General features: G+C 45.9%; 1 protein-coding gene across 1 annotated transcript in view; it reads right to left on the bottom strand.

The window, feature by feature from the left end:
* The window catches only part of tmdd1 (transmembrane and death domain 1), a gene marked incomplete at both ends in the record, with an annotated part of 37,454 nt that overhangs the window by 17,291 nt on the left and 4,910 nt on the right, over positions 1-15,253 (bottom strand). Inside the window, 2 exons of the mRNA XM_084333355.1 lie at positions 5,982-6,107; positions 8,495-8,557. Coding sequence (XP_084189481.1) covers positions 5,982-6,107; positions 8,495-8,557 — 189 coding nt within the window. The remainder of the gene's footprint in view (positions 1-5,981; positions 6,108-8,494; positions 8,558-15,253) is intronic.

The following is a 15,253-nucleotide window of genomic DNA, read 5'->3' on the forward strand; positions in this document are numbered from 1 at the left end:
GGACTACACAAGCATTTTTAGTATAGAAATGTGTCAACAGACTAAAGCAGGGAACCACAATATTTTGCATACGAATTATGCAGAATGTAATATCATAACTGTCTATTATTTTTCTTGCAATTGAGCCAATTTTCCTTAGGTACGGTTTTGAGGTGTGTGTTCAACAGAATGTAGTATCAAAAACACATTCACAAAAAGTATGGGTTACTGAATGCTGAACTGCACTGTTATAATCACTAAGCCATTGTAAGACCTTACCTGTGTCCCTGTATCACTTGTCTCTGCTGCCCTTTGATAAAAAAACGTCCCTATGTCCATTTTCCTTTATTTTTTGGCATATTTCAGTTAGCCACAGTAAAAGTCACCTGGTAAAAGTGAGATAATTGACAATATCAAAACATGCTAGGGCTGTACCGAATAGTTCAAAGCTTCGTTCATAATGTTGACATTCAAATTCTAAATCAACATAAAAAATTGCAATTATAAATTTATATATATATATATTTTTTTAATTTAATTTTGCCAAAGTATGGCGAGTGCCATACCTTGCCATACCAGAACGACGCCCCTGCACCCTTCACCAGCGTTTCTCCATTGCCGCATCCTCCGTGCGTCGTGGGGCGTCTCTGGCTCCGTGGTCGTGGCGGTCAGATATGCCCGGGCGGCGCCCGGTGGTGAGTTTGCCTCTCCGAGGGGCCGTTGAGCCTCCATCTCCCGTGAGATGGCCTGGTTCCGGCCCTGGTTCCCCCGTCAGTGGACAGTCGGCCGATAGGCCGACAGCTCCTCTGGTGGCAGGGGATTTGCGACGCAGACTCTTCGCCTCTGCTCGCTCTCGTCGTAAGGCGGCAAGCAGCAGGGGCGAATGGCCGGGCTTTGATGTTGTGCTGGAGTCGGACGAGAGTTCTCTTGCCTCGTCTCCATTTCCGATGGAGACTCAATCAATCAAATCCTTTATTTAACCAGATAAGCATCATTGAGATTAAAATCTCTTTTTCAAGAGCGATCTGGCCAAGCAAGGCAGCAGAAAGTTTCAACATAAAAAAGAACATCACAATAAAATACAGATAAAACATTTACATCAAGCTCCAATTTCAGGCAAGTTATCAAACAGGCAAATGATCAAACACAGTTGCACTGACCAAGGGAACTGAGTTCGTAGGATTTTAAAATGGCTTTGAATTCTCAGAGGGTGACCAGTCCTGGTAATTTTAGGTCCTCCTGTATCTTGTTCCAAGATGAAGGAGCAGCATATTTAAAAGCCCTTTTTCCCAATTCAGTTCTCATATGGGGAACTTCCAGTGTTAGAACAGCTTGAGAATGAAGGGCATACTTATATTGCTTTGTGCACAGAAGCACACTTAGGTACGAGGGAACCAGTTTAAGCAGAGCTTTGTGCACCAGAGAGAGCCATCGAGAAAATCGCCTGAGACTGAGGATCATATGGAGGAGGCAAGAGCTCTCTTGTTCAAAGCCCCAGTGGAGACGTATCACTCTCCCCCTCGGGGAGTGGCAGGGAGTGTTGCGTCTCCTTGGGGTTCCTTGTTCTCCGGTGTTGGGTTAGAACCTCCGACCCTGAGACAAGATGCCCAGCTATCTGCCGCGTCGGATGGTGGCGCCCATGGCAGCCTCCCGTACGTGAGGGACGCAAGTGACATGGAGGGAGGTACGCAAGGGGAGTTGCTTGCCTTGTTCCCCGAGCTCATGGTGGCCGCCGCAGCCGCTAATGGCGTGGCGTTGCCTTAGCCTCTGCCTGCACCTGTTCCTGATGACATGATAGGTCATCTCTGGCAACGTCGTCCTGTGAGAGAGACGGGCGTTGTCTGCCCATTCTTCCTATCAATGGAGGCCTACGTGAAACAGGGACAGGTAATCTCCCGCATTGTTGGCCTTACCCCCGCCTACGTGCCAGTCACGCGGGTGGCGGGTTTGGTCCAGGGCTAAAGGACGGGGTGCCTCGGCTAGATAGCCTGATGGTATCCATACTTTGTCCCGAAATGGTGTGGGAGCCGTTGTGAAAGCCGGTTCCCCAAGGGAAATCGGCTAGGCAGATGGCTAATTGGAGTGACCAGGTGTACATTGCCGCGACTCAGAGCCTAGCTGCGACTTCCAACATTGCACAGCTAGCGCGCTACATGTTGGGGATGATGGTGGGCGTGTCGGTATTGGATGACCATCAACAATATCTTCATGCCCAGGCGGCTGGAGCCATCCTGCACCTGACCCAGCTGCAGGCGATAGCCACGGGGAAGGAGCGCGCCCTGGCCACTCTATCCCAGCGCCACCTTTGGCTGGAGCAGGCGCGGGTGCCGGAGCAGAAGAGGATTCCGCTGCTCACGGCCCCCTTCTCCGATGCTGGGCTATTCGGGTCGGCCATGCAGCAGATGGCGGCAGCCTGCAGAGATGGAGGAGGAGCGCTCTGTGCTCCAACGCCATTTCCCCCGACCCGATGCCACTGTGATGTCCGGAAAAAGCAACGCCGGCAGAGGACCGCGACCGTTGCCTCTGCCACCACCACCGCCGCTACTGGACCTTCGGCGAAGAAGGCCAGGAGTGGAGGGAGTGCCTCATCCGCTGCAGCCAGCCGCCCCACGCCCGGAGGTAACGGTAGGGATCGACGCGACCAGGCTCCCCAGAACCGTTCCTCCGGGCCGGCAGGCACCGCTAGTGACTCCCCTGTTAGCCCCCCCCCCCCCCCCCCCAACATATGATTTTGTTATTAAATAAAAAGTCCCTCCTGGTGAGGGACTGTTTTTTGTTACAAAATGTGTTTATTCACTATATATTGGGGATACGATGCATAAACCCTCACCTAGCTGTGGGGTTGTGTGTTGCTTAGGGAGTAGGACAGTTTTCTTGAAAAAAAATTCTGATCACTATATATATGTGGGCTTAGCAAGGCCTGTGGCTAGCACTCAGTCGAAAGACTTGTCTTCCCTCATCATGTAAAAGACTGTGTTCTTCTTGCAGTAGTAAGAGTGAACTTTACCTTTTTTATCTGAGGGGGTTGTGTGTATTCTGTTACGTTTGGGAAACATGGCATCGAGTCCACAACTGTTAGAGGGTCACGGAATTTCCCCGGCCATAGAATACGTCACTGGGCGCGTTTCTATTGGTCGTGAGGCTTCCGTGAGTTTTTTTCAGGCTCCATGTTGTGGACCTGCTGTCATTGTCAAGATTGAGTTATGCGGTGCGTGGAAACTTTGTTTTCTGCTCTGCTCTCTATTGCATATGTGTTGAGCTTTTGGTCACGTAGCTCAATGTTTACATATATCTTTTCAATTATTACTCACGTGGGAGGTCTCTCTGGGGGTTTCCTGTCCCCTCTCTTTATACAGAGAGGTGTTGACAGGGTTTCTTTCCCTCAGACGCGTCATATGGGGCCCATATCTGTGTCTTTTGGCCAGCTTCCTGCCGCTCGTCCCAGGCGGCATGGAGGGAACGTTATCTGGGTTCTTGTTAGAATTACCATTGATGTGTTTTGGGTCTCGACGTGTACATAGCGCTGGCCCTGGGTGCTTCAGTGTGGAACCACGCATGGGCTGGCGTGCCTTGGTTGCTCATTATAGAATTTTTTTTTGTATAGAGCAACTGGGATGGAAATTTTATCTCTTCCGAGCGCCAGTGTACTAGGTTAGTCTCTACAAATTCTTGCTCATCTCTGGGGGAGATGACGGAGTAGATCGAAACATTGGTGGAGGGGTCTCACGCCCATGGGGTGGGCCACCGGGCGTGGTGCGTTCATGTTCTGACCGTCTTGGTGGCGCCCTCTGTGATGTTTTAGATCGACACGCGTACCTACCCCCCTCTTAGGACTGGGGATGGTGGCGTGATTAGGACACGGGACTGGTTCTGGTCGTGCCGGACCAGGTCAGTTAATCCGTTGTCCGCCGGGGCGCAGATCTGCTGTTCTGGTACCCTGAAGGACTTTGTTTTTTTCCGGGGGAAAATGCCAGGTTGGCCCGGGCGTCGCGGGGGTTGATGTTATGGAGGTGTGTTCGTGATTACATCACTACGTGTTATCCTTCGCAGTTGCTTGGTCCATATTGTGTTGTACCTTGCGCTGTGCTAAGGAGCCTGGTCCTTCTCCATTCTTTTTCGCCCCTCCCTTCCCCTGCTTGGCGGGGCTGGGAGGGGGCTGTCGAGGTGGTTCTATTGTACCCCTCTGGCATCCCTGTGTACGTCCCGGTCCGCCGGGCCCAGGTCCAGACTCGTTCTCGTCGACCTGTTGGCCTGGGTTAACCCCTTCTTGAAAACTGAAACGCTTGTACTGCCTGTATAGCCGGTGTATACGCACAGTTGTGTTTCGGAGTTTTTTCTTGGGGGGGTTAAGGGAACAACCGCCTCCTGTTAAACTAAACATAGGGGGGTGGTTGGTTCCCCGGTGTGTTGGTAGCGGAGTCGACTCTCGGGTTTAGGCCGGGCTTGACCCCGTCTGCCTGCGAGTGTGCCCCTGCACTTTTCATGGCGTCTGCCAATCGTGTCAGCCTTCTCTGCCTCGGCCTCTCTAGGGGGTCGGGTTTTGTGGAGGCTGCGACATGGTGCACAGCATACCGAACGCCCCTTCCGCTGGGGTGCTGTTCACAGTAGACCCCTTAGGCGCCTGTCTAGTCCGCAGTGCTCCGGTCACAGGTCGAGTTACGCTCTTGACCTGTTGCCAGGATTGAGGGATCAACCTCTTTGGGGGTTGTCTCCCCGGTGCGCCGACTGGCCCCACAGTGTTGTGGGGGTGTAGCCTCTGTAGAGTGCTTCAGGGGGCGGCGTGCTGTAGGGGGGAAGGGCCTGCTCTTGGATTGGGCCCTGTCCGATACGCTGGCGATGTGGGGGGTGGTATCACTAGTGCTACGGCATCGTTGGCCTCACCAGACCCCTTTCCGGGGGGTCTTGACCCTCAGGCTGTTCCTGGGGCTGGGTCCTTCTCCGCGCTCCGCTGCTATGGCCTTGCCACGGGGTTGGGTTTTTGACCTTTGACCCCGTGATGTTAGGGGCTGTAACAGGTTTTTTTTCTTCCCGTTCGTTCCCTAGTGGCATGTGGGATGCGCGCCTGAGTAGTCGCGGGTCCTTCTGTGTGAAGGTAAGTCCCACGATCTGCTCACCCTGTGCGTTTGAGTTGCTAAACCCTCTTCGCACAGTCGGATCCAATTCCCTCCCGTCCCCCTCTAGGGGGGTCCGGGGGCTCGGGTCCTCCCCGGTTCTGATGGTTGTGGGGGGCCTCAGTGGGTACATTTGTTGAGCTTCCGCTCTGCTCAGCTCCTGTGTTCCACTAGAGCAGAGCGTAAGCTATACGATAATATAACATACGGTTATCCTATAACCATAGTTATATGAGTATAGCGAGCGCTCTGCTCTGACTCACTGAGGACCCCGTAGTCTTCACCTTCGGTGGTGAAAGACTTGGGAAGGAGCTGTTAGTATGGCCACGTCCCCGCTTATGTAGAGGAGCGGATGTGGGTGTGGCCAGGCGGATGGGTGTGTACATGTGAAGATTTTTATTCAGTATTAGATTGATAAAGGGATAGGGTTCCACTAGAGCAGAGCGCTCGCTATACTCATACAACTATGGTTATAGGATAACCGTATGTTCCCTGTTTCTTTGTCCTGTCCATTTATTCATATTCTTTTCTTTCCCCAGGCTGCGCCCCGGACCGATGTAAAAATTGGCTGGGGGGTGCATTATAAATGCTAATATCATATCATATCATATCATATCATATCATATCATATCATACAGTTAGTATAATATCTACATCCTGATACACACTTTTAGAACTGTATAGTAATCATTATTTTAGTCATCTTATTTTATTCTATGCTAAATGCATTGTATTTTTATCTTATTTTATTATTAAGAATCTATGTTATTATTAAGATGGAAGCTGCTATGGTCGAGGACCACAATAAATAGAATGTCACTGTTCTTGCTGTAAAGTACCGAAATAAGTGACAATAAAGGAATCTGAAATCCCGCTCATCAGTTTTCTCACCCAGGGCGATGTCGGTCCTGCCGACGTGCTGTAAGGCGCGGGAAAGCCTGTCGTAGAATGTCTCCTTTCCGTTCACCTTCAGCCACTCTGTCAGTGCCGTCCGACACTGCTGTCCGGCGCCCCTGTCTGGTAAACACACAGCATTGATTGATTGAACATTTTATTAACAGATTGCAGAATGGGTACAATTACAGTACGGCTCAATACACACAATTGTTAAGGGGATGCAGACCAGAGAAAGACTTTCATCTTGTTTACATCAGGGTCCCCCATTTTCAATTCATCATAACATTTATGACACACGACATACAAATATACAGTACTGTCTATTTACAGACAGAGTTTGGGGGTTTGGACATTTACCGGGGCCAGTTTCGAATGGCAGCCTCCCGTAGGTGAGAGCGGTTTTGAAGGAGGGTAGGGATTCACATTATTTTACAGCTGTGGGTAGGGCGTTCCACATTGTTGTGGCATGATTGCGAAACGTGTTTAGTCCCTTGTTTGAGCCGAATCTGGGTTGAACATGATTTGTGGAACTCCCTCTAGTGTTGTGGTCGTGGACTTCACTGACCTTTATTATGTGAGCCTCGGACAGATACCCCTCCGACAGACGGCCCAGCTCGATCTTAGCGCCTCCCCCGCGGCGGGGTGGGTGTGAGGGCCGGGTGGACATGTCACACCGCTCGGTGGACTCTCGCAGACAATGACATTTGGATTGGAAATTCATCTTCTGCCTTGTTACACACCATAACACACCACAACACAACCCCCAATTTCCCCAAAGGGGATCAATAAAGGAATATCTTATCTTATCCCGTATCTATACACCTTTTCCAGTACTGAACACACAGCATTCTGGCTCCAATATTCACAAAATGTAGCCCCCAGTGGGGTGTAACGGCACACAAAAACCACGGTTCGGTAGGTACCTCGGTTTTGAAGTCAAGGTTCGGTACGGGTTTTCGGTACAGTGGGGGAAAGTTAGGCTTTCCATGTTCCACTCAGGGGTGATGTAGTGTGCAGTAACTAATTGTACTTGTAGGGCTGTCAACGAATATTCTATATTGAAATTAATAATCGACTTGTAAAGAAAAAAAGATTATAATAATTATATTAGATTGTGAAAAAAACAGCCCCCGGTGGGCGGTCGTTAGTGGTTACGAATACCATTGTATTCGTTCGGTACACAGTCGTTCGGTACGGTACGGTACACACTGAAACGGTTCGGTACGGATACGTGTACCTTTATAGCCCTGTTTGTTCATTTGAACAAAGTCACAAAGACAAAAACTCCTGCATGGTCACTGACCCTACATCAGTAGTCCTGCTTTGGGAAGACTCCTGCGTGTGTCCTGTGTCTAAAGCAGTGGTTCTCAAACTACGGGTCGCGACCCAAATTGCGCATTGGCAAGTAAAAAATTATTATTACATTTTTTTTTTACTGTTCTGGCAACATATTTTGGCTAAATATGCCTCATTTTATAAAAACATATTAAATAATTAAATGTTCAACAACGTGTGCTTTTATTTTGATATTCCTTAATTCCACGTTTGAAATTACGCGATACATTAAGTGTGGGGTCCCCAAAAAATATATCCTAAATAAAATGGGGGCGTGGTATGAAAAAGTTTGAGAACCCCTGTGTCTAAAGTGGTACAAGCGTGCAGGTAGGGCTGGGCGATATGGCCTAAAAATATAAAATCTCAGATTTTTTCACACCACATCCGATTTACGATTTTAATCGATTTTTTCTCTTAAAAACTAGAAACGCCAAGGAAATCATTCAAATAAGCTTTGTTTTTATTTGACACAAAAAAATTATCAAACCAAGATGAATGAAATGCAAACCTAACTTTCACCAATCTTCACTTAATTTTTTTTAATAATTTTATATATATAATATATATATATATATATATATATATATATATATATATATATAGACTGTATATATAAAAGGTTACTCTTGATCAAACAAAGATGAATGTGTTTTTCTTTTTTGTTATTGTTTGTTGTATTCATTGCATGTTCGAAATAAAGACTTCAAATCAAAATCAAATCAATGTCCCTATTGGGATTAATAGTGCAATAACTTGCTTTTTCACCAAACTTCACTTAAAACAAATAAAAGGGGCCTCTTGATCATCGAACAAGAATGAATTTCCCTATTGGGATTAATAAAGTGCAAATCTAACTTTCACCAAACATCACTTTTTGTAAAAGGTAACTCTTGAAAAAAAAAAAAAAAAAAAAAGTATAAAAAAAAATCATTTTCTTTTTAATCGTCCTAAATCATGAACTCAAATTAATCGATTAAATCGATTAATCGCCCAGCCCTACGTGCAGGTGTTGTTGTGTGAGTGAGGGACCCACCACCAGCACCAGCAGCAGAGGAGGCCTCCCTCCTGATGCGAGATCCCAGGTGCAGGTTGTTCCGCTCCTCAGACAGGCGCGACAGCTCGTTGTCGATGCTCTCCTCCGGCCCGGGAGAGGCGCAACAGGAGGTTCTCACACTGCTTGGGCGACAGTAGCTCCGCCAGACGGTGCATCTGGTGAACACCGATGTCCTCTGCCACTGGACGGGGGATGGAACAAAGCAGTACAGTTTTTTCCTCAATCGCTACAAAACACATTTCACGAAACTGCCCTCCCTGGCTCCCTTTTCCCAAAACTCTAAACACAAAACACTTTTCTCAAGCGACATACACACCTCACATTGTCTTTTCAAAAACCAAACTATCACACCAAAACAGTTGCCTGTATGCTCAATAACCGAATTTTGACACCAAAATCCGTGTGAGAATCAGGGGCGGGGGCTAGGGGGTGGCTCAAGCCCGAATATTTTCTGAAAAGCCCTGAATGTACATAAAAAAAAAAAAAAAAAAATAAAAATATATATATATATTATATATATATATATATATATATATATATATATTAATAATAATAATAATAATAATACATAATAATAATTATCTATTATTATTATTAATATTAGTATTATTATTATATATTATTTATTATTATTACATCTATTATTATTATTATTATTATTATTATTATTATTATTATTATTATTATTATATCTATTATTAATATTATTATTATTATTATTATTATTATTATTATTATTATTATTATTATTATTATTATTATTATTATTATTTATATTATATACTATATATATATATATTTATATATATATATATATATAGTATATATATATATATATATATATATATATATATTCACTTATATAGTATACCTGATATAGACTACTATAAATATACTTATATATATTTTCTTTTCTTTTTTTAGGTACCATCATCAGGGCTTTTCAGAATTCATAATTATTATTATTATATTATTATTATTATTATTATTATTATTATTATTATTATTATTATTATTATTATTATTATTATTATTATTTATTATTATTATTATTATTATTATTATTATTATCATTATTATTATTATTATTATTATTATTATTATTATTATTATTATTATTATTATTATTTATTATTATTATTATACTATTATTATATTATTATTATTATTATTATTATTATTATTATTATCTATTATTATTATTATTATTATTATTATTATTATTATTATTATTATTATTATTACTTATTATTATTATTATTATTATTATTATTATTATTATTATTATTATTATTATTATTATTATTATTAACTATTATTATTATTATTATTCTATTATTATTATTATTATTATATTATTATTATTATTATTATTATTATTATTATTATTATTATTATTGGACATTATTATTACATAATATAAAAAAAAAAACAAAAAAAAATTATGCACCCCCACCTTTCAACTATAACTAGGCCGGCCATCGACTACCTACTACTTACTACTACTACTACCTACTACTCACTACTCAGACAATACTAACCCCAGCGCTTTGCAAAGAGTGAATCTCTGTCATCTCTTGCCCGGAAGAATGGCAGCCAGTTAGTGTTCACCTGGTTGCCTTGTGTCTGTCAACCATGTCTGTTAGTAGTATAAAATTGGAGCTAATGAAGCTGCTTATCGCATGACTATGCTATTAATTAGCAAGTGTTGCTTGTTTGGTGTGAATGTGTCACATTCCCTGCCTCAGCTGCGACAATTAAAGATGGAATAATGGGGATTTCACAACATGGTGTGAGCAACCTGCAGCACTACACTCACTTTTCACAGCTGCGTTCTTGCACGTGACGACGTAGCTACTGTACCTACAGTATGATAGCATGTACAATATATACTTATTCTTACCGTATATATATCTATCTATATCAATGACTCCATGTAACAACCCATCATCTACGCTCATTGCACACACATCCACATGCACACACTCACTTTTAAACAAACACTCACCTTAACACTCACTTTAAACACTTTAACACTACATTATATTGATCTATTTATTAAAGAGATTTGCACTACATTCATACCGCATTTGCATTTGCACCTTACCTCAACATGTTGTACCTCATTTTCTGCATTGTACCTCACTCTTTACTAATTTTTACTGTATATTGTATATATTGTATATTCCTCTTTACTTACGTTTTACTTACTTTCTTACTTTTTTTTACTGTATGAAGCACACTCTCAGGGGCTCATACAGAACTTTTTACATGTCTGTAGATACTATATCTATATCTGTACATATCCCTTAACTACTCTTACTAGTTACGCTGCTGGCCAGTAGGACTTACTACCATAGTGTATTTATACTTGTATCACTGTATGTAACTGAGGGGTACAATTCCCTGACTGTATTGATAAGTATGGTATCATTAAACCACTACCGCTTTATGTACTTTAATTACTGGCCATACAGTACACGGTATATGAATATGATGAACACTTCCCACAATGAAATCGGTTCCAGTCAAAGGTATTAATCAAGTATTTAATGGAGCAAAAGGTACATAGGATACTTTACATTATTCTTTGAATGCACTTGTAAGGCAAAGGAGTATGCGTAGGCAAATCAATAACGAATGTCCATTCTCTGGTTACGCAGGAGGTAATTATACAACCTGAATCTTAGGGAATTATATCTATGGTACACTAGTAATAGCGGGAGATACTGGAAGGGGTTCCCACTGGTTGTAAGCCAGCAAGGGGGTAGAAGATCTGTCGGTAGTAGGACGTCTGGTCAACGATGACTAGGGAGACTTCAGGTACAGAAGCCGGTGCAGTAGTCTCTTGATCCACAGACGAATACAGCTTGGTTCTCTTGTAGACTGTAGCTCTACAGTGAAGAAAGCTAGGCGGCCTCAGGCTCTCTGAGCGCCGACTCGACTTGACTCCTCTCGGGGTAAATCCAACACGCGCAGGCGTCGGCGATTATCCGCTCCATAAATCATAGGACCAAAGCAAATATATTCCAGCCGCAAAGGGCTATGTAGTCGTCGGGTAGATTAATCCAGTGTACATGTCCATACGGTTCTCGCCTAGGTCTCCTCGGGTGAAAGCGCCATGCGGTCGGCCCAGCCTGGATAAGAACTCTAGCTAATACGAGAAAGCGTTGGAGATGCTGGTCACTATAGAATTCTAACCGCACGATACACTATACACAAATAGACTATTAAAGACTCAATAGAAATATGTCGCACTCGACGGTATAGCGCCAAACTCTGACAATTCAGTTACTAATTCGCACGCGGTCTCGATGCTCTATTCTGAGGCCAAACAGGCCATACTTCACCGCACGTTGTATCGTGGGTGAGGCTTCACTTAGTGGGTAACATACTAAAAGGACGAAGGGTACGGAGGTAAGGGGCTAAGAGGCTTCTACATTCACCTGCGCCGTATTTATACGCACGGTGCACAAATAGTGCCACTCTCATTTCTGTCGCCGTATCCCTGGGCAGGGCCGGGGCAAGTACAGACATGTCGTGTCGGTGACTTTGAACTTGGCTCCGGGGGCCGGTCCCTGGCGCCGGTGGACCGCTGTCCAATAGGAGAATGAACTATTATGGGCTGGACTAAAGGGATATTCCGTGTATATGTACAAGGAATATACAAGGGATATCAAACGATATACAAATACTATGCAATATATATCAATAAATAAATATATATATATTCGGTTTAATCTGATCCTTTGTAACAGCCGCCCCCTAATTAGTCCCACCTAATTAGCTAAGCAGAGACAGATTAACCGCACTGTCCACTACTCAATGTCTGTTGTGAGGGATCGGTCAGTTCACAAAGTCATGGGGTCATGGTCGTCATCGATGGTATCGGGGAGCCTTGGCAGTTCTATTAGCCTCGCCACGGGTCGGGTGTAGGTCCGCCCTTGGACGAGCACTTCGGCTGCTCGGACCTTTCCGTCGGCACCGGTGATCACTTTGCTTACGCGGCCAGCCGGCCACATAGCTCGGGGTAGTGACTGGTCGATAATCATGACGACTGTTCCTTCTGTCAAATTGTCTCTCTCTTTCACCCATTTCTGGCGGGTCTGTAGAGACGGTAGGTAGTGGAGTAGGAAGCTGTTCCAAAACTTGTCAGCCAATACTTGACTGTACCTCCACATTCTTCGGCCGTTCGCTTCTTCAGGCCTGTACATTGTCTGGGGTAGCGCGGGGTCCAGCCGCCCCATCAAGAGTGTGTTGGGGGTGACTGGGTCGACATCTGCTACATCACTTGAGACGTAACCGAGGGGCTTTGAGTTCAATACTCCCTCGATCTCCGTGAGGACTGTCATTAGGACTTCTTCCGCCACGGTCTGGGCCCCAAGCACGGCGTACAGGGCTGTCTTTATTGAACGTACTTCTCGTTCCCAAGTTCCACCGAAGTGAGGTGCGTTCGGGGGATTAAACTGGAAGTCAATCTGGGATGGAGCGAGGTGGGTCTTAAGTTCTGGGCCCGTAGCTTGGAAGCTCTCTCTCAGCTCTCTTTCTCCGCCTTTGAAGTTTGTCCCGTGATCAGACAACAATATAGACGGTTTGCCTTTCCGCGATGTGAATCTTCGGAAGGCCATAAGGAATGAGTCTGTGCTCATGGTTGGAAGGAGTTCTATATGTATCGCTCGGGTGGTCATGCATTTGAATACAATACCCCACCGCTTCTCGGTTCCTCTTCCTTTCTTTATATACAGCGGGCGGAAACAGTCCATACCGGTGGAGTGAAAAGGCTTGTCGCCGAGTCGGAGGCGACAGGGAGGTAGGTCAGCCATCCGGGGTATACTGGGCTGCGCTCGCCACTTACGACAGTCTAGACAGGTTCGCTGGAAGCGCCGCACTGCTTCTCTCCCTTGCAGTATCCAATAACGACGTCTGATCTCCGCGAAGACTCTCTCTGCCCCTGCGTGGTGCACATCCTCGTCGTATTTCTTTATGATCAGCTCTGTGACCTTGTGTCGGCTATTCAAGACTATCAGGTACTTGACGTCATCCGGTAAGTCTGGGGCTCTCCGCAGACGACCACCCACTCTGATGAGACTATGGGCGTCGCTCTCGGGTGCTAGGTGGAGCAGTCTGCTGTCTGATGGGACGGGATTTGCTCCCTGTAGACAGTCTAGCTCATCGGGGAACGAGTCTCTCTGGGCTCGTTGTAGTAGAAGAAGTTCTGCTTCTTCGTAGTCAGCTGCTGAAATGTCAGTGGTGGGCTGAACCTCTGGGTGGTGCCACAGAAATGTCTTTAGCTGCGCACTCTCTAGGGTGAGGCAATCGTCTATGTCGGGGTCTGTGGAGACGAGTGTGTTCAATCCACAGAACACAGATTTCTTGTTTTCGGCCTCCTCTTTACTCGCCTCCCGTGGGGTGGGTGTAGGCCACTCTTCTTCCGGGAGCTTGAGAAACTCTGGTCCGTCACTGTATGGGTTGTGACGGGTGAGGTCATCCAGGGACATTCCCCGGGTGATGACGTCAGCTGGGTTGTGTTTTGTGTCCACATACCTCCAGCTTGCTACTTCTGTTAACTCTTGAATCTCTGTGACTCTGACCCCCACGAAGACCTTGTATCTGCACGAATCAGACCGGATCCATGTGAGTACTGTCGTGGAGTCTGACCACAAGATTGTTCTTTGCACCGGAATGGTGAGTTCACGTTGGATTAACGTGGCGAGGTGCGCTCCTGCTAGGGCTGCGCAGAGCTCTAGACGCGGGATAGATTGTTGCTTTCGTGGGGCTATTCTTGAGCGAGCCAGGATGAAAGCAGTATGTATTTCTCCTCCCTCCTCTCGGGCACGCAAGTAGGCCACCGAGCCGTAGGCTACTTCGGAGGCGTCGCTGAAGACGTGCAGGTCCATCTGGCACGTCTCCGGCCTCACTGTGGGTGGGAAGTAGCTGCGGTGTATGTTAACACCTGGGAGTGAGCTGAGTTCCGTCTCCCACTCTCTCCATGTGGATGCAAGGTGTTCGGGTATGGGGTCGTCCCAGCCCTGGTCCTTGTCCCATAACGCTCTTACAATCATCTTTGCCCTGGTGGTGTAAGGTAGAATACATCCCAATGGGTCATATTGTCTGGCGAGTGTTCTGTATACACTCCGTCTGGTGGTCGGTAGTGCAGTCGACCTTCCCTGCTCCTTGGTCAGGGGTGTGTGTTTATAATGGAGCGAGTCTGTTTTGAAGCGCCAGACTAGTCCTAATGTCATTTCTTGGGCTTCTCCTGGGATGGTCGCCATCCAGGTCTCGCTGCTTGCTGCCTTGTCCTCGGGGGAGAGGCTGCGCAATACTTGCGGGTCGCTGCTGGCCCACTGCCTGAGATCAAAGCCGCCTTTGATCAGGGAGGCGCGGAGCTTGAGTAGAAGGGCCTCGGCTTCTTCTGGCGTCGAGACGTTTTGCAGACAGTTGTCCACGTAGAAACTATTTTCTACACTTTTTCGGACCTCTTCATCAGCTGCTGGGTCCTCTGCGATGTGTTTTTGCAGTGCAAACGTAGCACAGCATGGGCTGCATGTGGTTCCGAAAGGGAGGACTTCCCATTGATAGATGGCTGGTTGCTCATCCCCGATCCTCTCTCTCCATAGGAACCGCAGCAGGGGCTTGTCCTCTGGGGAGAGGCTGCGCAATACTGGGGGGTCGCTGCTGGCCCGCTGCCGGAGATCAAAGCCGTCTTTGATCAGGGAGGCGCGGAGCAGCGCACGACGTCGCCAGTAAATTTTCTTTATGTGTCCCGCTGTGATTCGCTTGTTAATCTCAGCGCGGTACACAGTCTCTTGAGCGGGGTCTCTGGCTAGGCGCCGCTCTGTGTTCAATAGATACCGCTCCGTCGCTTCTTTTGTGGCGT

This window comes from Notolepis coatsorum, assembly GCF_963971535.1.
Source record: "Notolepis coatsorum genome assembly, chromosome: 17".
NCBI lineage: Eukaryota > Metazoa > Chordata > Actinopteri > Aulopiformes > Paralepididae > Notolepis > Notolepis coatsorum.